Source organism: Chionomys nivalis, chromosome 21, assembly GCF_950005125.1.
Source record: "Chionomys nivalis chromosome 21, mChiNiv1.1, whole genome shotgun sequence".
Taxonomy (NCBI): Eukaryota; Metazoa; Chordata; class Mammalia; order Rodentia; family Cricetidae; genus Chionomys; species Chionomys nivalis.
In genome coordinates, this window is record NC_080106.1 from 46,841,355 (window position 1) to 46,862,380 (window position 21,026).

Genomic DNA, 21,026 nt, shown 5'->3' on the forward strand with positions numbered 1-21,026 from the left:
AGGACCAGGAGAGAAATACACTTCCCCTTCTTATCACAATGACTTGTTTTCGAGGAGGAAAAACAAACCAACCCTAATAACTATTGTAAATTGGCTATGAGAACTTCAAGGCCACACCATGCTGAGATTGTTCTACAAGGGCAAGCCAACACTCTGGAGTACCATTTTCCCTCAAAACAAAAGCCAGTACAGCAGTGAAGGAATTCTGCAGACTGGACCCTTGGCCTGAATGCTGTCACCCAAGAGCCATTGTGATTCTCAAAGACTCTCTTCCCAGGAGCTTGTTTCTAACAAAGTAGATTATACCCTGCAGGGAGATAGGCCTCACACACACACACACACACACACACACACGAAAGCTGCTGTTTCCAGACTGTAAGGAGATCCCGCACACGAGCGTGTCTGTCACTATCCGTCACATAATCAGGCGCTCCTAGACTGCATTACATACTGCCTCCAACAAGAAGCTCAAGTTGGGAGCCGTCTCTGAATGCTGAGGGGAGAACACGAAAATCAGACCACATGCCCACCATCTGTATTTGTACTTGTCAACAGCTCTGTTTTGGGATAAACATGTTTGAAGTAAGAAGATTAGCCAAGGAATAGCTCACAGACCAAAACAAAATGTGAAGTCAGATAGTCTAGAAACTGAGCACAAGTTGTTTCCCACTAAACATTCTGTTTCGTCACAGCCCGAGAGGAAGATGGTGGCAATTAGGGTTTGGGGGCACAGGGACAAGGAAAATGTATTTACTCAAGCGGAAAAATGTTCACCCTAGAACAACTGTCTTTGCTACAATCCAAATGAAAATCATTCATGGACTACAAAGAAACTACAGTTAAGAAAAAGTAATTTTAGCATTTACAATCTGTTTCAGAATTCTATCACATAAAGGTATGCACAGGGGACAATGTGTACTGGTCCAGGTGCATAATATGGTCCTTTATTACCATAAAAATGGTGGCATTTCCCAGAGTCAATCTTGATTAAAAGTAGTTCTGTGGATGAAAACACTGCTCTACAGTAGAGCTATTAAGCTGGAAATGGCAAGGGGGAAATAAAGACTTACACACTGGAGGAGAGATCGGGGAAGAAGAGAGCAAAGCCGGGGTCCCACACACTGCAGGAGAGGTCGGGGAAGAAGAGAGCAAAGCCGGGGACCCACACACTGCAGGAGAGGTCGGGGAAGAAGAGAGCAAAGCCGGGGACCCACACACTGCAGGAGAGGTCGGGGAAGAAGAGAGCAAAGCCGGGGACCCACACACTGCAGGAGACAGCAACGGAACTGCGTTCAGGGGCAGTCGATGGAGTGAATGAAGGGACACAGTAACCTGGCAGCCTCACACACTCTACAAAACAAATGAGAACATGTGTGCTCCACGCGGAGAGCTGTCCATTTTCTCCGGAAAAGCAGCCATTTGTAAAAGAGCAAATTGGTGATTTGTACTTACACACTAGTCCCTTTTCAAGTCTCTGTCAGGAAGTGATAAATTACTGAAGCTTCAGATAAAGTGTTGTATTTCCAGTGTGTCACCATCAAACCTTACAAAACATTTCTCTTTACTGTTTGAGTGAGACAATTGTCACATACACCTCTCCAAAAAGCCTCCCCTCTCTCCCTCCCTAGCTTCCCATCTGCCCCCAGATCCAATCAGGCAATTGTTAAAAAAACACACTCCACGTCCCAAGACAGGAATTCTGTTTAGATTGAAGGAGGGCTGAGGAAAGTCAAAAGTCTCCATGGCCTTCCAGTGTCCACACAACCAAAGCAACCAAACACAGTTTCTAGAGTGCAAGCTTCATCATCAGGAATCACATGACCTGAAGACAGAATACAACCCTTTCTCCAAGGCCACTTATTAAGCAAGAGACAGGAGAAACTCCTTCCCAGCCACATCTGAGCACTTGAAAACTGAGTTATGTACTCCACCTCGACCATAGTCCATTACACAGAAACAGCTGAGCACCTCCTGGCTGGGCAAGCCAAGATTTACACCGATTTACGCCAATGCTCCTGAGAGGAAGCAAGTCAACCCAAGATGCCTACCTGCACAGAACTGGCAGAGCATGGTTAATTTCCAAATCAAGAGATGTGCAATCTTTGTGGAGATACCACCACTAGATTGTTCAATGAAATGACACTGCTGGAATCGGGTAAAATAATGTCTGGCCTCAAGTACCAGGCACACATGTGATTTGTTTACATGCATGCAGACACACTAAAAGTATATTTTCATCTATCTTTCCAATATAAACTATAGTTTCTGTTCACTTTTATAATTTCCGGTAAAATAATCCAGGAGAGATGTATTAGTATTTTTGCTTTTTTTTTTAAATTTTAATATTCTGTACAGACAGGAATAAATGTGAACATGAAATGTTTAAGACTTGATTTGTAATGTAACACTTCCAACTTATTTAAATGTCAATTAAAAAAACAAAACAAAACACACCAACCACTATGAAAACAGGCAGCAACTAGGGTTGTAAGAGAACAAAAAAACAAGCTCTTCGTAATAAAGTACATCCAAGTGTGAAGAGAGCTGCTCCTGGTGTCTTCACATCCTCCGCTTCTGTGTACTTATATACAGCACTGAAAAGACAGAAAGAATTAATAATCACTCCTATGTCACAGTAGCAGATTTAAAGACAAGCAGGGACTTCTAGACAAGCAATAGAATACCAGTATAAAATAAGCTTTGAATCTAAACCTGGCTTTGGTATCCGACACAATTACAACTAGTCTCATCTATACATGTTACTGACTTTACAAATTAGGACTAGAAATTAAAAGTGAACGTGCCTAAAACTTAAGAATGTTTTGTAATTAGCTGTATCACAATTAAGCAGCTAAATCCTCTAAGCTAGATCTCACAAGGAGAATGACCAACACATGTGGCTGGAGAGATGGCTCATCACTTAAGAGCACTTGCAGATTTTACAGAGCATCAATGCTGGGTCCCCAGTACCTACAAAGCGGCTCACAACCACCTGTAATTTGAATTCCAGGGAGTCCAGTGACCATGTCTGGCCTCAAGTACCAGGCACACATGTGATTTGTTTACATGCATGCAGACACACTAAAAGTATATTTTCATCTATCTCTCCAATATAAACTATAGTTTCTGTTCACTTTTATAATTTCCGGAGGAGAAAAGAAAAGAGAAGGTATTTTTAGGAATAAGCAAGTGCTTATCCTGAGATTGCTATCAGTAACAACTTTTGGTGCCATCCAATGTTGAACTATGCTGGTCACACCACGACCAACTTACTGAGCACAACACAGCATGTGCTGCATAGAGACAGGTTCAAGGAGGCAACTGGGCCACTGGGTAAGCTACCACCTCAGGTGTACCTTCTCCTACCCCACACATCCTCAGACACTGACACACAGTCTCAAGAGCCCAGCACAGACCAACCAAGTGAACTCAATCCTCTTTAAGGGTCAAATGCAAGTTGTCGGGTAAGACGGTTGTCACCGAGTACAACAAGAAGAGAGAAGAGCCACTGGCAGGGAAACTACACAAGCTGGATGGACATCAGTGCAGGAGTACCTCCTGCTGTCAGTATCTTGAGGGGAGAATTTCCAAGCAAAAGGAGGATGTCAAGTAATACAAATATGAAAGTAGAAGAAATTCTACTGAAATGCAAGCAAGAGACGTATGTAAGTCAGGACTTTTTCTTGAGTTGCAGACACACTTTCATATTGCTTAGGCTCAAATCATTGAACATTTTTATATATTTTGTTGTTCTCAATTATTTTAGGTATACTCCCGGGAGCCCTATGAAAGTAAGTTCTTATGTTCTCCTGTATTTCTTACATGCTAACATTCCGTGAGTGTTGTACGGAATGGTTAAATCTGCAGAGTACATCTATCCTATTTCAGGAGTCTCTATCCTGGGACCAACTTCATGTTTAGACATGGTACTCTCTTTTTACTTTGATAATACATAGCTCACAGTAAAAAAGTCAGGACAGTTAATCCCTAACAACAAGACCTAAACTTTAAGGTTGTTAAAAGGTTCTCATATTCAGAAGTAAAGAAATCAATAAACAAACAAAAGAGCTCCACCTGGGAACGGGACCTAAAAGTGGGCTGAGGGTTAATTCCTAGTCAATTCGATGCTTTTCCTAGCCCCCATGTACTCAAATATGATTTTATTGACAATTAGTATGTTTAATATTAATAAAATAGTAATAGCCACAGTAAGCATGGCAGTGAAGCTGCTCACAGCAGCAGAACTTAGAGCCATGATGTAGGTTCCCCTTTTTGTGCTGTGAATGTTTTATTACTACTGGTTAATAAAGAATCTGCTTTGACTTATGACAGGGCTGAATAAAGCCAGGCAGGTAATCCGAACAGAGATATAGAGAGAGAATAGGTAAGAGTCAGGGAGATGCCACGTAACTGCCAAAGAGGGATGCCCAGAACCTTACCCATAGGCCACAAACTCACAAAGGTACACAGATTAATAGAGATGGGTTAATTTAAGATATAAGAGTTAGCTAGGAATATGCTGGAGTCATTGGCCACACAGTGTTATAATTGATATAGTTTCTGTGTGATTATTCGGGTCTGGACGGCTGGGAAACTAAAGTGCAGTCTCCATTTATATATTGGCGCCAACATGGGGCAAGAATTTCGACATACAGCCTAAGAGAGTTTAAATTAAAAAAACAAAAAACAAACGACTTCTAGACCCACAAAAACAGGGCGGGGGGGGTCAACTGCAGCTTCTTGGTAGCTGCACTTTTCTCAGATAGGCTCTGTTTGCTGGTGGTGAGCACAGGCATGGCTCCTTTAAGAGAAGGCTTCCTGACTCAGCATTAGCAGCAAAAACCGCACAGCTTCTTTAAGAGCCAACTTCCTGGTTCATGTTGGTAGCACAAATAGCTCTGGCTCTTTCGGGAGGTTTGTGAGCAGCGTGCTACTAGTTGCTTAATGGCGACACAGACCAGCTGCATCCCTGGAGCTGGGTGGTGAGCACGGCTAGCAGGGGAGGCAAATATCCCTCTGCCATGTTGGACAGGGTGGAGCCAACAGGCAGGTACAAGGAGTTAGTCCTAGCCTGCTGTAGGAAGTCTTACAGCTGGTGGTTACCCGCCCACTTATACTCTTACACTAGACAAGCCGATGTAGAGCATGTGTCCAGCCTCTTTTCCGGCCTCTCTGTTCAGGTTGAGGATTTAGGTTTCTAACCTCCGTTCAAGCAGAGGATTCTGATTTGTGAGTCTACCACTAAATAAATAACCATCTATTTCTCAATTCTGAGCTAGTGTGGGATTTCTTTTAAGCAGCCTTTTTCACTAACCATGCTCGCTTATGGTTTTAAGAAGCGTTTCTGGTCAGACAAGGATTGTAGATGCGCAATAAAGACAGATTCAGACAAAAGTAAACTTCTGAACGGGTCACAGTGTGTTTAAAAAATGTACACAAGCGTGGGAGAGAAAGGAAAAAGAGTATAGATAAAGAGTACAGATAGACATAGATTAAAGGAGTAAAAATAATAAATCTTAAAAATAAGTAAAAAAAATCATGTAAAAATGAAAAATACACAATCTGCATTATGCATATTATTGTGTTTTTTTTGAATTTTTTGACTGCAGAGAAACATTTGATTCTGGGGGAGCTAAGCTAAACCAACATACATATTTTAAAGGTGTATTGACTTTAAAATTTGGGTCTAAGGATATATTGCTTTGGAAAAAGAGGTTCTGCTTTTGTTTCCACAGAGGATGAGAACCTGTGGGTTCCTTCCAGGCAATGTGGCTTGATGGAACAAGACCCTCTGAAAGGTCTCCATGAATCCTAAAAATACTTCACCCAACAAACAGCAGGAAGCAGTTTGGAGAAAACTATGCCCAAATTCCCAAAATGATTGCGTATAAATGTTTATTTTCATTTTAAAAGGGTTGGCTATAAATGTTTAATGGTCACAGTCAAGTTCTTTAAAAAAAAAAAAAGGTGGGAGGTATGATATGGAAATGAAATCATTGGTATGGATTTTGGTTTATGTCAATTTTATTTTATGTACATTTTTACTCTTATTTAAAGTACTATGTTTATACAGCTTATTAAAAATTATGGATTAATAGTCATCTGTAACAGTCAAACTTGTAGTCATGTTAGTTAGGTTTTTTAAATGTACAGAGATGTATTTCAGATGGATAGGTATTCTTCAAACCTTTCAAAGACCTACAGAATATGGCATTTAAAATGTTTTAAGAACTTAAGACTTTCCTTGACGGTCCTTATGAAGTTTGCTATCCATCTGAGCAAGAAACTGCTCTTGCCTGGACTGCTTGATGGTATGCTGTATGAACTGAATATGCAGGACCCACAGAAAAGTGACTGCTGAACTTTCCAAAACACGGGATGGTCCTTCAAGATTCTGCTTCATGAAAGAGTCTGCCATACATTCTGCAGGACACAGAAGAAAGTGACTGACAAACTGCTAATATAGGTGAAACAGACTTTCAAATTTCCTGCTTCATGGAAAAATCTGCCTAATACTATGGGCCTGTAGGCTGAAGATGGATGACCCAATGTGACAGAAAAACTTTGGGTGACTGTCCAGGCAGTGAGATGTCTCTGTCAATTCTAGAGTTTTGGAAGTTGCTAACAATGCACTTCCTGCTAATGTAGGTAATATATCCTTCTGGGGTCTTTGATGGATTTGAATGTTAAGTAGTTATAATGATAGTTTTCCTTAGTTATAATAAAAGATAAATTAAATATAAAACTTCACAAAGAAATATTATAACTAATTCTTGCTTGATAACTGTTTTATTATATGTAATTTTACTATGTTAAAGTTAAAATATCTTTTATTTAGACAGAAAAGGAGAAATGATGTAGGATTCCCCTCTTTATGCTATGAATATGTTTTATTATCATTGGTTAATAAAGAAGCTGTTTTGACCTATAGCAGGGCAGAATAAATTCAGGTAGGAAATCTGAACAGAGATAGAGAATAGGCAGAATCGGAAGATGCCATGTAGCTGCTGAAAGAGAAGGATGCTGGAACCTTACAGGTAGGCCACAGCCTCATGGCAATATAGAGATTAATAGAAATGGGTTAATTTAAGATGTAAGAGCTAGCTAGGAATTCGCCTAAGCTACTGGTCAAACAATGTTGTAATTAATATAGTTTTTGTGTGATTATTTGGGTCTGGATGGCCGAGAAACTAAAGTGCAGTCTCCATTTACAGAGCCACACTCTCTACTATGTCACTTCAGCTAGACTGAAAGGCACAAATCTCCGCACCTGAATCTTACCTAGAAAAATGACAGAAGTTTGGAGAGTGTGAAGGTGGCATAGGAATAGCTTCTATTCTACAGATGGCACTAGGAGAATGTAATAAATGATATTTAAGCCAGGTAGCACTTGGGAGGCAGAGGCAGGGGGATCTCTGTGAGTTTGAGGTCAGACTGGTCTACAAGAGCTAGTTCCAGGACAGGCCCCAAAGCTACAAAGAAACCTGTCTTGAAAACTCCCCACCCCCCCCCCAAAAAAAAAGAAGAAAAAGGGAGTTGGAGGGGAGGAAAAGGGAGAAGAGAATAGGAAGAGGAGGAGGAGGAAGAGGAAAGATATTTAAGGTAACAGGGTTGCCAGGCAGCAGTGGTGCCCGCCTTTAATCCCAGCACTAGGGAGACAGAGGCAGGCAGATCTCTGTGAGTTTGAAGTCAGCCTGGTCTACAGAGTGAGCTCTAAGACAGATAGGGCTACACAGAGAAACCCTGTCTCAAAAAACAAAACAAAACAAAAGATAACAGGTCTCCTGGTCAATAAAGAAATATCCCTCAGTTCTTCATCAATAGAGTGAGAGAAAAAATTTCTACTTCCAAGTCATGGAAAATTCTCTTTCCACTCAAAAACAGAACAAGTTTATGCAAAGATCTAAAATATAAGCACAACAAACAAACAAAATGAAAAGGGGCCTTACCATCATCTAGACCCCCAGTGCCCTCACATATGAGACAAAGGCTTATTCTGAACACTACCACAAGAGAAGCGGTTACCATTGTTTCCGCGGATGAATGCATCCCCATACTTATTCTTCAGCTGCCCATTTACATACTCTTCCGTCTGCTCCAGTGCTATATTCATGTAGCCATCCAGGCAGGCCAGGACCCCTGGAGAAAAAGTAAGAAAGGACTGAAATTACAGGGTATATCTTAGAACCGACAATCACTTTATTCTTTAGACTCCAAACACATAATATAAAAATTCACACTGTAAACAAAACTCAATAGACTTAAACACAAAAGGAGCTTTTTCTCTGTGCCAATCTTAATGAAGACTGGATGGGTATAGCATCCACAACTCCACGACAGGCAACCAACTGTCACTCCACTCCTGGTATGTGTGATCACCACAGCAACTCTGAAAGCCTTCACAAAAGTATAAGCATTAGAATATTCCAACCAAAGTGCTCTTCTTTGGGAGCGAGGGACAGACATAGCAACTGTGCGTGGACAAATGAGCCTCCAACCCAGTGACATTTGTTACTTTAGCCACTGGGTGAAGTACGGATCTGGCAGATTTGTCTCAGTCTTGCGCGGCGCTGCTGCAGCAGATGAATGTGCTCCGGGTCAAGAGGAAGTCTCCACAATCTGTTAAGATAATAGACAGCAGGTGCTCCTGAAAGAACAGCTCAAAGCTGCGACTGCAGTCAAGAGCAGCTTGTGAACAGAGAGCAACATATTGCATTATAACACACTGCATTCTGTTTTGTCAGTTAACACTATTTTTAAAATCAAAACTAATAGAGAAAAATGGCTATAAACATTCCAGAGAGCTTTCAAGGAAAACAGCTCAAGTGAATCATTAATTGTGTTAAGATGATACAAATTTCTAAAATCTGACCAGGTGACGTTTTTCTAAAGATGAAACCAGTAAGCTTCTCTCTAATTCTCAGCCTCTAATCTAAAATGATATTTGTAAGAATAAAAACATAGTACAGATTCAATTGAATGAACTAAGCCAATAGTCCCATTTAAAATCTTAACTTCATTAATATGCTCCTCACTCTCTGCTTCTGCCCCCATTATCCTCTAAACAGAGGTTTCTTTTCAAAACCGTGTGTGTGTGATCAGAACACAAGACACTAAGCGAGCACAATTCTATGAGCAGCAGTAAACTTGCAGAGGATCAGACTGGACTGTCAACTATCAGGCACAATGACTTCTCAGCCAGAGGAAGCTCAGGACAGCTTTTCTGTTGGCTGCTTCTCTACTGTATTATATTTAAAGAACATTTACAGACTAGCAAGAAATTCAAGGATATAATATGGAATTAGTCAAAACGGTAATTCAAAACATAATGCTACTATTACTTGCTACTACTAAAAACATCTAATCTTATAAAAAAGTTAAAGGATAAAAAATGAGGTTTTGCTCAGTTGTAGGGCATTTGCCTAGCACGTGTAAGGACCCATACTGCAAGAAACACAAAACAAAACCATTCAAGGTGTTAAAGTTGTAGCTCTTTCTCTTCTCCAAGAGCGAGAAGAAAAATGACAAGCCAGAGAACTGTCACAGGACACGGGTTCTTCCCCTTTTCTTCCTTCCTAGACTTTCACTATGGAGACACTGGCAGAGACCCACCTTCGCTGCCTCCAGGTGCTGGGACTAAAGGTATGCACCCACACCCAGCCCCTGCTCTTTCTTGTTAGAACATTATCGGTTATTGTAGGAAGGAAGAAAAAAACAGACTGTATAGGTGTGAACGTCCTCACAGGGGATTATCTCCACACAGGGGAATGCAGTGAAACATTGCTTCCCATTACTTGCCTGGAAGGCCTAAATAACAAACTAAAACATGTATTATACTTTTATAAACAGAAACACTTTCCCTAAAGAGAAAAGAACAAAAGGCTAAGATAACTAACCTCTTCAAAGAGCGGATATTGAGAAAGTACCACACACAATGTGCCCATCTTACCGGCTGTCAAATACATGGAAATCCCTCTCTCTCTCCTTTGGGCTTACCCAAAGTTTATGGCTGAAAACCGGGCAAGGTGGCACATACAACCATAATTCTCATTCTCTGTCTCTCTCCGTGTCCCTGTCTCTACCTCTCTCTGTTTTTCGAGATAGGGTCTTGCTGTGTTAACAACTCTGGCTGCTTTGGAACTCACTCTGTAGACCATGCTGGCCTCGAACTCACAGAGAGCCGCCTGCCTCTACCTCCTGAGTGCTGGGATTAAAGGTGTGTGCCACCACTGACTGGCCACTGCCATAATTCTAACCTAGGGATGGGAAGGGATCAAGACAGAAAGAGAACTTGCCTGAAGATAGCCGGGTATTACAGCAAGATCCTGACTCAAAAAGCAAGCAAGACAAAAAATACTGGTAATATGCTATTAATGTCAAGAAACTAAGAATAAAACAAAGTTATTTTCCCCTTTATTTTTCAAGATTTCATCTTACTTTAATGATGTGTATATGTACAGGTACAAGCACATGAGTAGAGGTGTCCTTGGAGGCCAGAGCTGTGGGATCCCCGGGAGCTATCCAATGTGCACACTGGAAACTGAACGCAGGTCCTCTGTAAGAGCACTCACTATGCTTAACTGCAGAGCCATTTCTCTAGTCCCTGCCTTTTCCTTGTGCTCTACTGGGGATGGAACCCCACCCTCCTGCTGGAATCCCCTCATCCTAGTACCGGGATTCCAGTGGGTTACTAAATATTTATTGCAATCCTATGTTTGCCTGCATGTGTGTTGTCTGGTGCCTGAGGAGGACTGGATCCCTGGACACTCAAGTTACTGATGGTTGTGAGATGCCGTGTGGGTGCTGGGAACCGAATGAGTCCTCTGCAAGACAACCAGTGCTCCTGCTTCTGAGCCAGCTTTCCAGCCCCTCCAGTGATTTCTTAACAAAGCTCTCCAGTCAAGTTTATGTTCACCTTGGCTCCTCACTTCCTTGGTAAGGGTAACCACAAAATCTCAGTTTATAGAAAACAAAATGACAATGTAGTGAAGTGATCAACACACACTGGGTTACATGTAAATGTGTGGACAGAGGAAAACCTTGAAGAAATGTAGAGAAGAGACAAAGAAATGTCAACAAAACTTTGCTGATGAATTAATTAGCTACCACTCTGAAACAGTCTAAGTAGTTTAGCACGTCTTAATTCGAGAAGAGTAGAAATTTCTAATTGGTAAAACAGAATCTGGTAGCCGGGCGGTGGTGGCGCGTGCCTTTAATCCCAGCACTCGGGAGGCAGAGGCAGGCGGATCTCTGTGAGTTCGAGGCCAGCCTGGTCTACAAGAGCTAGTTCTGGGACAGGCACCAAAGCTACAGAGAGACCCTGTCTCGAAAAACCAAAAAAAAACAAAAAACAAAAAACAAAAAACAAACAAAAAACCAGAATCTGGTATTATTCCAGAGAACTGTTTTTGAAGCTGCTGTCACTGAGACCCAAGCTCTGCTTCTATTCCATAACAACGTTCACGTTCAGGGGCCTCAGCCTGGCTCTCAGTAGTCTTCATTACCTTTTTGGGTTTTTGTTTCTTTTTGTTTTGAGACAGGGTCTTATGTAGCCCAGGCTTGCTTCAAAATCAGATATAGCTGAAGCTCTCCTCAGCCTCCGAATCCTCCTGTCTCTTGTCGGTGCTGGGATCACAAGCACGTACATTTATTGTTCCAGAGCTCCTGACAAAGTGTTCTAAAAACAAAGACGCATCTCTGGATATACATTACATGACCGGATGGCCATGCTGTAAAATGAGTCTGTCTAAATAACAAGTTGCCAATCTTGAACTCTTCTGCAAAAGCAAATGCTGCTGAGCCCAGGTGTTCTTCGGTTCCCAGTCCCAGTGTTTCATGGCAGAGCTACTTCTGCTTCCCGAGTTGGTGTCAGGGACTTAGGAAGAAGAGCTCTCAGAACAGACAGGAGATGGACTAAGCACAAACACTGCAAGCCAGGCCTACACTGCCAGCAGGCTTTTCAGTATGAAAGGAACCACCTCAGAGGTAGAAGACAGAAATATTGTAAATGAGCAACATTTTGGTCTACTGAGTACGTTTAAGAGATTAATAAAGTAAGAAGTCATAGATTCTTAGTTACGGTAGTTAGGATCAAATATGAAAATCCTACCTCGATAATCCACCCCAGAATTGAGCTTCACCACAACTGGCCGTCCGATGATCTGCTTTAAGAAGTCACTAGGGGTTTGCTTCCGCAGACTCATTCTTAACAATCCTGGTCAGAAATAGAAAGGAACAATAAATGTGCACACTAAAGTTAATTAGTCACCAAAAAACCAAAACCAAAACAAGGTAACACAAAACTCTCGGGCCTTAACATATCTATAGGAGGTGAGCCATCAAAGGACTTGTATGACGTCCTGATGCACAGGACAGCTGGGCTGCTGCACACGTCACCTCGCACAGCCCCACAGCAGCCCACAGCACAGCCTTAGAGCTCTTCACAGAGCAGTTATTCCTAACCACACGTCCTGCTGTGTCACACACAAGACACCCGTGTAGCCACCTCTGGCAACTCTATCACCATAAACACAACATGCGGTCTCCGTGAGAACCCTAGGAGAAGGCGTAATATTCCCATTTTACTGAAGAAAACAGAATAGAAAGATTAAATGACTTCTGTTAAATTGTGGTGAAACAAAAATATGGTAGAATATTTAAGTTAAATCTAACTTAAAGCCCGCATTATACAAAGTAGGTCCACTCATCAACAACTGACAAGTCATAACTGAAACCTACAGTATAAACCAGCACTTTTCCAAATATTTTACATGTACAGATTCATTTAAAGTTCACTATCCAAGGAAGCAGCATTAGTGTATGCTGTGTGTATGAAAAGGTACTTCCTGAGTGTACACGAGTGTGGAAGCCAGAGGCTGTTGGTCCCTATCCACCTGATTTTCTGAGACAGGGTTTCCCACTAAACCTAGAGCTCACAGATGTGGCTAGCCTGGCTGGCCAGGGAATCCCCTCCAGACCCCTCATCTGCCTGCTCTGCTCTCCACATGGGTGCAAGGGATTTGAGGTCTTATGCTTGTTCAACAAACACGTTTTCTGACAGCCACCTCCCCAGCCTCATTTATAGATTGTTGAACACCTTGCTCCAGGTCAGAGGTGGTTAAGTTAGACTTTGAATTGCTCAGGTACAATCGTGGTAGGAGTGCTCTGAGCAAACAGGGAAAAGACTTGAGCGTTCAGATCTAAGATTTAAGCAGAAGAAACAGCATTGCACACCCAAATTAACTGGACCAGGCATGTCAAGTCCCATCACATCTTTCAAACTTTATGTTGCTATGAAATAGTTATCCCCCCAAAAAAATGTTTCAATAAAAAAGGAAACTATTAGTCACTTAAGCAAAAGTCAGAGAGTAGACATTGCTTTTGTTTTAGTGAAATTCAGCAACATCTCTTATATAGCTGTCATGCATCATGGAACACTATTTTAGGGACTTACTCCATCCCCAATTCTAGATTTTTGTTTTTAATCAAAACTACACATTCTTCCATAAACAGCATTGTTGATTTCGCTCCACGAATCTCCATCCAATCCACCCAGTGCTGTGAGGATGCTCTCCATGTCCACCATGGAGGATTAGCCAGTTGGTGAAGCTGGGATACTAAGGGGTAGATCTCTCAGCAGTTCAACCAAAGTGTACACACACACACACACACACACACACACACACACACACTGTGCAAGGCAATCAGAAAATATGCACCAGGCTTGCACTTCAGGAACTTAGAATCCAGAAGTCAAACTCCGTGTGTTAAGGACATGAATAAATCAAAGGGACAAAAAAGGGAAATAATTCTCTTTACCCAAGAAGCCAAGTATTCAAGTTAAATAAAAGAAAATACAAATTTTAAAAATTATCACTTGAACCATCTACAGCTACTAACATGATTTGTTTAAAAAAAATCAACTGATTATTTTGCTTAGCAAATTTTAACTTTTCCACTAAGCTGTCGGCTCATTTTCTTAGGTCCATAGTCTTAACAAATATCTAAAATTACAACTGCTATTTATCCAAGATGCTGGCCACACAACAATCTTATTTGTGTTGTTTTGAGTTTAAAGAGAAAAATGGCAAAGTAACAGATTCAGTGCTTTTCATGAGTTTAGTAAAACAAATCTTCCCCCTCATCTAAGAGCCACATATGTGTGTCTTGCACATGCGCTGTTTTACAGCTAAAAAACTTCTAGGGACACCATTAACTCATCTCTCAAGTTTTGAGGTTACTTCCAATCACAGAGGCCAAATTCTACTATTCCAGTTCACTCACGTACAATTCGAAATAAGAAAAATGTCTATTTGCATTAAAAGCCAGAACCCAAACCTAGCAGGGAAGCTGGCTCAGTGGGTAAAGTGCTTGTGTTCAAGCACAAGGACCTGAGCTTGGATCCACAGCACCAGGTAAAAGCCAGAGGCACTGAGACATCTGTAACTCCGGCACTAGGGGAAGAGACAGGGAGATCCCAAAGGTTTGCCAGGCAGCAGTCTAGCTCCAGTGAGCTCCAGGTTCACCGAGACCCTGCCCCCCTTACACACACACACACTTTTTAAAATCTAGTTCACAGTAAATGCAGAAATTAACTTCACTGTTGCTAACCATATCTGTATTTTTGGATGAAAAAACAAGTGAAAGAAGAAAACACAACCCTAGGCCTGAGAACAGTCAGCGCTTTAAAAATGTAAACTGTCCGTACCTTTTAGAAAGCAGCAATACTTTCTTCTAAGCTTGCTAAAAATAACACCCCGATTGAACCTCATCTTTATTTCAACCACCATCAACCTCTTCCAAGGGCAATCCACACTAAGCTACCTACTAAGCCTTAGCTGTAGGGTGAGGCTGTAACACATAAGAAATGGCCTTGGGGCCTTGGCGTTTACTCTTCAGGGGGCTACACTCACACAGAAGTGGCAAATTTCATAGAGACCGTATGCTTTCAGGTAGAATTACACACAGATGTCTACCAAGAGAGGACAGAGCCCAGACGTGGCACATCAGAGGAGGATTACTGAATACGTGAGCCAAGTTTGACAGAAAAGTACACTAGCTGCAGAGAGCAGCTGAGCAAAGGCACTGGATATTCTAAAGTGAAATCTACACATGCAAACCAGAGACAGGAGCGCAGGGTCACATTCGTTCTCGGGGAACAGAAGCACAGGCTCAGCTGGAATTATCTGGACCATCAGGAGAACCCAGCCAGCATGTGCCAGAATGTCTGCACCAGAACCCGTACTCTTAGGAACTGGCTAGTTGGAGGATACCATGGTCAGGAAAAGGGCACAGGGATCTGCTGTGTCCTACTTCCTACTTACGGTGGCAGAGCACACATCAATTCAGACTGTGCCTCTCGTTTTCTCCCGCACGTGTCACTATCTGCACTTCCTAAAAAAGGCAGGCTTTTCTCTAAAGACTTCAAGCCACATGAAAGGATGGGCTGAAAGCAAGGCCCTCATTTGTTCCCAGAGTACATTCTGCTAGAGGGCTTGAAAGGGATGCTTTTGAAGTTATCTGGAACAAGTATGGTTGCCTCAAATTCGCCGTACTCATCACCCAGGAAGCCAGACCCTTTGCATTACTCCTCATTAGGTTCCTGGTACTGCCTGGGACTTAATGACTTGCTCATAAATTCATTCTGTACAAGCAAATTGGTCTTGACACCACAATTTTTCCCATCACTTGGCTCAAGTAATTTTAAGTTTTCATCTTTTAAATTGGATAAGGCAGAAGGAATAGTTCTGACAATTTCTGAAGCTAGAGCTAAGACTCTTGAACCATAAACACAAGAAAAGGACTTCCTTCTGCCAAGGTCACCTTGGTAAACTTCTCCCTTCAAACTCAGCCGTACTCTCTAGGACTCCGGTCCCTCCCGATTCATAGTGGATGTTAAGTCGCAGCACTCTATTTCTGGTCAGAAGTCACAACTGGTCTAATACGCCAGGATCTGCTCACAGTTAGCAATGGGTTGAAGAAGGCGGGGAGGAGGTATGGTATGTGTGTCAAATTTTATTCACCCAATGATGAGGCATGTTAGTTCCAGTCTCTTGCAGATATTTAAGGGGAGTTGAAGGAGACAGAAAAATATCCTACTTCTCTGGTAGCCTTGGCCCCTAAAAAGACCGACCAAGTCTGTGGAAGGGGCATTCAAAGCCAGTGTCAAACAAAGCCCCGCCCATCCCCTCCTCACCAATGTCCACCTCACAGGTCCAGCGCCCACAACACCGTGCCCTTCAACATCTATAATCCCAAGGCCTTTATGAATGACCACTGACACAAGGTAGACAGGAGCACTCGGTGCTCAGAAGGCACATCCAAGTCTGCAAAGATGCCCGGGCAAACACAGATTTCTGAAGCTCACGCAGCCAAAAGACACTTTAGTTTTTTTTTTTTGTTTTGTTTTTTTTTTTTTTGCCTGCATTTTACTCATTCATTTTATTTAGTGGGACAGGAGTAATGCATGCATATAGGTGCAGTGGACAACTTTTGGGGGTCTGTTCCATTGAACTTCCTAACTGTAATGTTGCTACTTTTATGACTCATAATGTAAATATCTGATTTGTGACCTCCATGAAAGGATCTTCCAACGGCCCCAAGGGGTCCCAACCCACAGGCTGGGAACCACGGTGCAGAGGAGCCTTTACAACATAGGAGCGTGTGGTCCAACATGCCAACCACAGAACATCAGCCACGCCCTAACCCCCACCTCTCCTTCCCTCTCTTCAGGCCTCATTTCCTGGTTAAAACAACAAGGTATTTCAGGACAATCAAGGCTTGAATGAGAACCAGATGATGAGCACATAAACGTCTCCTTAGCTGTGGTTCCAGCCAAGCCTGGCTCACACCTAGTAAAGCGAAGTCGCAAGTCCAACTCCAAAGGCTTTGCCTTTACAGACATAAAGGACTTTTCCCTTGTCATCTCCACCTAAACAACACAGTACTGCAAACACTCACATTATATTGCACACGGGGAGTACTCTAGTGATCATGAACATAGGTCAGATATGACACACATATGGAACTTGAGCATCCATGCACTTTCTGGTATTGGGAGCTCTGCATCCTCTGAGATACAGGAGTATTTTATCCAAACACAGAGAACCTGAAAACAACCATCAAAATCTCGAAGGGGTCGACATTCTAAGTAATAAATTTCTAGTGCTGGTCACAAAAAAGAAAACAAGCCAGGGGAGTTTAAAAAAAAAAAAATTTTTTTTTTTTTTTTTTAAATTCTACTACTTACTAGGCCACCTTTCAGTGAGAAAAGACCTGATGAGTAGTCAAGGGTACTCACTTGGGAGGCCAGGAACTGAGTTCTAATCTCTTCTGCTACTAAATCAGCTGTGCAGCTGGTAACTATCACCAGGTCACCTCTCATGGCCCCAGGCTCATCTGCAAAATAAGGGAGTTATGCTAGATGGTTACTGACCGTCTCTTCCTGTCCAGCAGTAATACCAACACAGACACACACACACACACACACACACAAAGATTCTGCAGGAAAACCATGAAGGCAGACAGACAGGCACTACAATAAAAAAATAACAATGCCGGAATCAATCCCAGGGCAGCAGTTGGAGGATACAGAGTTCAAGGTCAGATTGAGCCACCTGGTGCAACTTTAAACAAGCTCCCCAACGGTAGTGATTCCAAAGAGAGGCTGTGCCTTGCTAACCTCAGGAACAAAATACGAGCATACCCGGGCTGGGTGAAAGCAGCAGTGTCACACGCGAGCAAAGTAAACTCCGAACATTTTAAAAAGAACCAGCTTGGCAATGTGCAGCAATTACCTAACCTAATAACTTTGCTTCCGAGAGCCGGTCCAAGGAGAGTTAAGGGTGGGGAATGCATGGCAGAGTCACACGGGACGCTAAAATGAAGTCAACCACCCAAAGGTGTCGGCCAGGGATCCAATGGTAAAACAAGGGCCAAACAGAAGAAATGAATTTAAAAATGACAACTTGCTACCTTATTAATGCAAACAGGAAACTAAATATTACCGATAACTGATTTAAAATAAATGGTGGTCTTAGCTGAAACAGAAACAGGCACACACAAGAGAGAAGGTGGCGTTCAGCAAGGATCATTTCCTTAGCTCGTCGCAGTTAGGGTTTTCCAGCGCGCACCGTGGAGGAGAGCACCGGAGTCACGAGCCATCTACCCCTGGGCGCGAAACCCAGCCGGCCCGGGCGCGCGCAGGAGGGGACCGCGGCGGGCGCGCGCACCAAGGGACCGCGCCGAGCGCGCGAGGCCGCGTGGCCCGGACGGCCTTCTCCTGCTGCAGGCCCGGCCTGGGCTCGAGCCGCTCCCCCGCCCGGCCCGGGCCTCCGCGACCTAGGCCGACCGCTCCAGCGCCCACCCGCTCCCGCTCGCCCCTCCCGGGCCGCGGACTCACCTCGCAGCCGGATCCGGAGCCTTCACGAGCCGGACCTCTAGGGACGCGCGCGGCGGAAACCGAAACCGCCCCCGGCAGCGCGCTTTCCCGCCTCACCCAATCAGCGGCCTGCTTTGCTACGGCAGCCTGCGGGGATCAAAAAGGCCATGCCGGGACGGAATGCTCTCCTCCAAGAACTGGTTTGTTCAGTGAGAGATGTGCTGCCCAGGTTTTGAAGTAAAGGTCCGGTGTTCTGATGTCCTCTGTTGCTAGAAAATCGAATACAAAAGCAAAACAACCAACAAAAAAATATTAGAAGTGATCTTTTGAGATTTCATTACAGTAAAGAATACCTTAAAAACATAGGAAACAAAAACGAATAGGCTATTGTAAGTACCCGGAAATAGCCTTAACTTGTTTTGTTTCGTTTTATTTTGGTTTTTAGAGACAGGATTTCCCTATGTTACAGCCCTGACTGTCGTGGAACTCACTTTGTAGACCAGGCTGGCTCGGCACCCACTGAGATCCACCTGCCTCTGCCTCCCTGATGCTGGAATTAAAGGCTGGCGTCACCACTGCCCGGCATCCTAAAATAATTTAAAGAAAATAAAAGTTAAAAGCCTCAAGCCCCCAAACCTACTTCTAAATATTAATTAAATGGATGAAATTTAAGTTACTGCTAGAGATTGTTTCCATAGCAATGTTGCTACAACAAAAATACAAATCATTTAAAGCAACTGAATTATAATGGCGCCAATTCTAAGAAGACATTACAAACTAGTTTAATTGAAAATTGCACGCGGATACCATTTAAGTGCTGTAGGGGAACTTGGTTTGGGATATTGCATGAATTCTTAGTGTATGCTTTCTATTTATAGAACGAAAAGATTACAGGAAGACCTGATTCCTTTCTATACCCCTGCTTTCATTTATAGTGACATTTTAATTTATATTTTATATTGTATTTTGAATTTATATTTTAATTCTGTTTCTGATGTTTATCCATCATCACAGTTATAATACTGCCAAAGAACTGTTACCCACCCCTGCTGTTAAGGATCTGAGATGCAGAATTGTTTCCTGAGACAGAAAATGGCTCCTTCTTTTCTAAGTTCCTCTTAGAGAAGGGTGAAAGCAACAGACCTGTGACTGGTGTCACGAACAGAGAACAACTGGATAAGATTTGATAACAGCCATATCCTTTGGTTCCTCTGTATAATCCCAGTTGATGTCAAAACCATCAGTTACAGACAGAAATAAGACAGCATTTTAGACTCTTGAAATATAAAGTATAAAATTAACAATATAAGTAAAGTCGCATTTAAATCAAGCTGTCTACAAAGAAGAAGCATGCTATACTCTGTCCCTAAAATAAATTGCTTTGTAAATCGAACTTGAAGCTGAGGGTCTAGCAGTTGATGGCATGCCTAGTGTGTGTTAACATCTCTACCACTACAGTGATGGTGCACACACAAGAGTGGGTGCAGGGGGATTAAAAATTCAAGTTCATCCTCGGTTACAAAATGAATTTGAGACCTTGTCTCAAAAAAGGAAAGTGTACTGCATTCCTCACTGATGATTGTGGTTATTGTATGTGTATTACATATGTAGACAGAGACAGGTATATTCATAGCTGCTTTCGCTTTGCCACAGAGCTGTGACACAGCCCTCAAGTCTGGAGTGAGAAGAGTTTTGGGGGCTCGGTTCGTCTGCAAAATAGAATAGCTGCCACTGTCTTTAGGGGCACAGCCCTTTAAAGCCCCAAGGTGACAAACTTATAAATATGTGGTTATTCCAAGAAACCTCTCAGTAGCTCACTACTGGCTTTGCCAAAACACCAGACGCACTCCACATTCCACGGGTACACTTTCCAGATCCTCATCCTGTATTTACAAGGAAAACCTGTCCAAAACTTATTTCAGATTCCAGTTCAAAAGCCAGTCCTCAAAATTCCACGCATAACTTTACTAGGGAGACTTTAACATCTTAAAAAAAATTGGGCAAGTTTAGTCCAGTGTACTTGGGTCAGATGTCACAGTAATAAGTTGACAGTGTCAGGCAAAGACCATCATTGGCATTGGGATGCACCCCTGATATACACTGCATAGTGTAGTAGGAGGCTGCTTGTTTGCTTTTGGCTGCTCAGACCACGAAATAATCACTCAAAAACTATATTATCTAAATCACGGCTTGGCTGCTTGCTTAATATTTCTGGTTAACACATGTCTTAAATTAGCCCATGTCTATTATTTTATATTTTACCATGAGTCTTATGACCTACTGGCAAGGTTTCTGTGTGTCTGTCTCCAGTGGTGGCTACATTGCTTCTCCCTGACTCCACCTTCTTTCTCCCAGCATTCAGTTTAGTTTTCCTGCCTAGCTCTACTCTGCCCTATCACAGGCTGAAACAGTGTCTTTATTCATTTACCAATAAAAGCAACACACATACAGAAGGACCTCCCACACCATCTCCCCTTTTCTGTCTAAACAAAAAGGAAGGTTTTAACTTTAACATAGTAAAATTACATATTACAAAACAGGTATCAAGAAAGAATTACAGACAATATTTATTTATTGTTTTTCTTTTTATTGATTTTATTGAGCTCTACATTTTGCTCTGCTCCCCTCCCTGCCTCTCCCCTCCCCT

At 42.5% G+C, this 21,026-nt stretch overlaps 1 protein-coding gene across 4 annotated transcripts; it reads right to left on the reverse strand.

Moving 5' to 3' along the window:
• Positions 1–2,070: 2,070 nt before the first annotated feature.
• On the reverse strand, positions 2,071–18,484 carry Lsm6 (LSM6 homolog, U6 small nuclear RNA and mRNA degradation associated). Of its 4 annotated transcripts, none has more exons than XM_057753718.1 (5): positions 18,401–18,484; positions 17,300–17,397; positions 12,110–12,214; positions 8,026–8,139; positions 2,073–2,594 (listed from the first exon to the last, which is right to left on the reverse strand). In XM_057753718.1, exons 3-5 carry the CDS (start codon positions 12,201–12,203, stop codon positions 2,560–2,562), a joined length of 243 nt encoding a protein of 80 aa, XP_057609701.1. In that variant the 5' UTR covers positions 12,204–12,214; positions 17,300–17,397; positions 18,401–18,484; the 3' UTR covers positions 2,073–2,559. The 4 variants fall into 4 exon arrangements, with proteins under 4 accessions (XP_057609702.1, XP_057609701.1, XP_057609705.1 ...); XM_057753722.1 differs by lacking the exon at positions 18,401–18,484 and adding an exon at positions 18,062–18,175; XM_057753720.1 differs by lacking the exon at positions 18,401–18,484 and adding an exon at positions 18,006–18,149.
• Between the last annotated feature and the right edge of the window lie 2,542 nt (positions 18,485–21,026).

Coding starts and splice junctions, on each gene's coding strand:
- Lsm6 (XM_057753719.1), bottom strand. CDS start 12,203: ATGAGTCTGCGGAAGCAAACCCCTAGTGACTTCTTAAAGCAGATCATC. Junction 8,140..12,109: donor TTCTGGGGTGGATTATCGAG/GTAGGATTTTCA, acceptor CTTTTTCTCCAG/GGGTCCTGGCCTGCCTGGAT. Junction 2,595..8,025: donor ATTCATCCGCGGAAACAATG/GTAACCGCTTCT, acceptor CTGTCTTTTCAG/TGCTGTATATAAGTACACAG.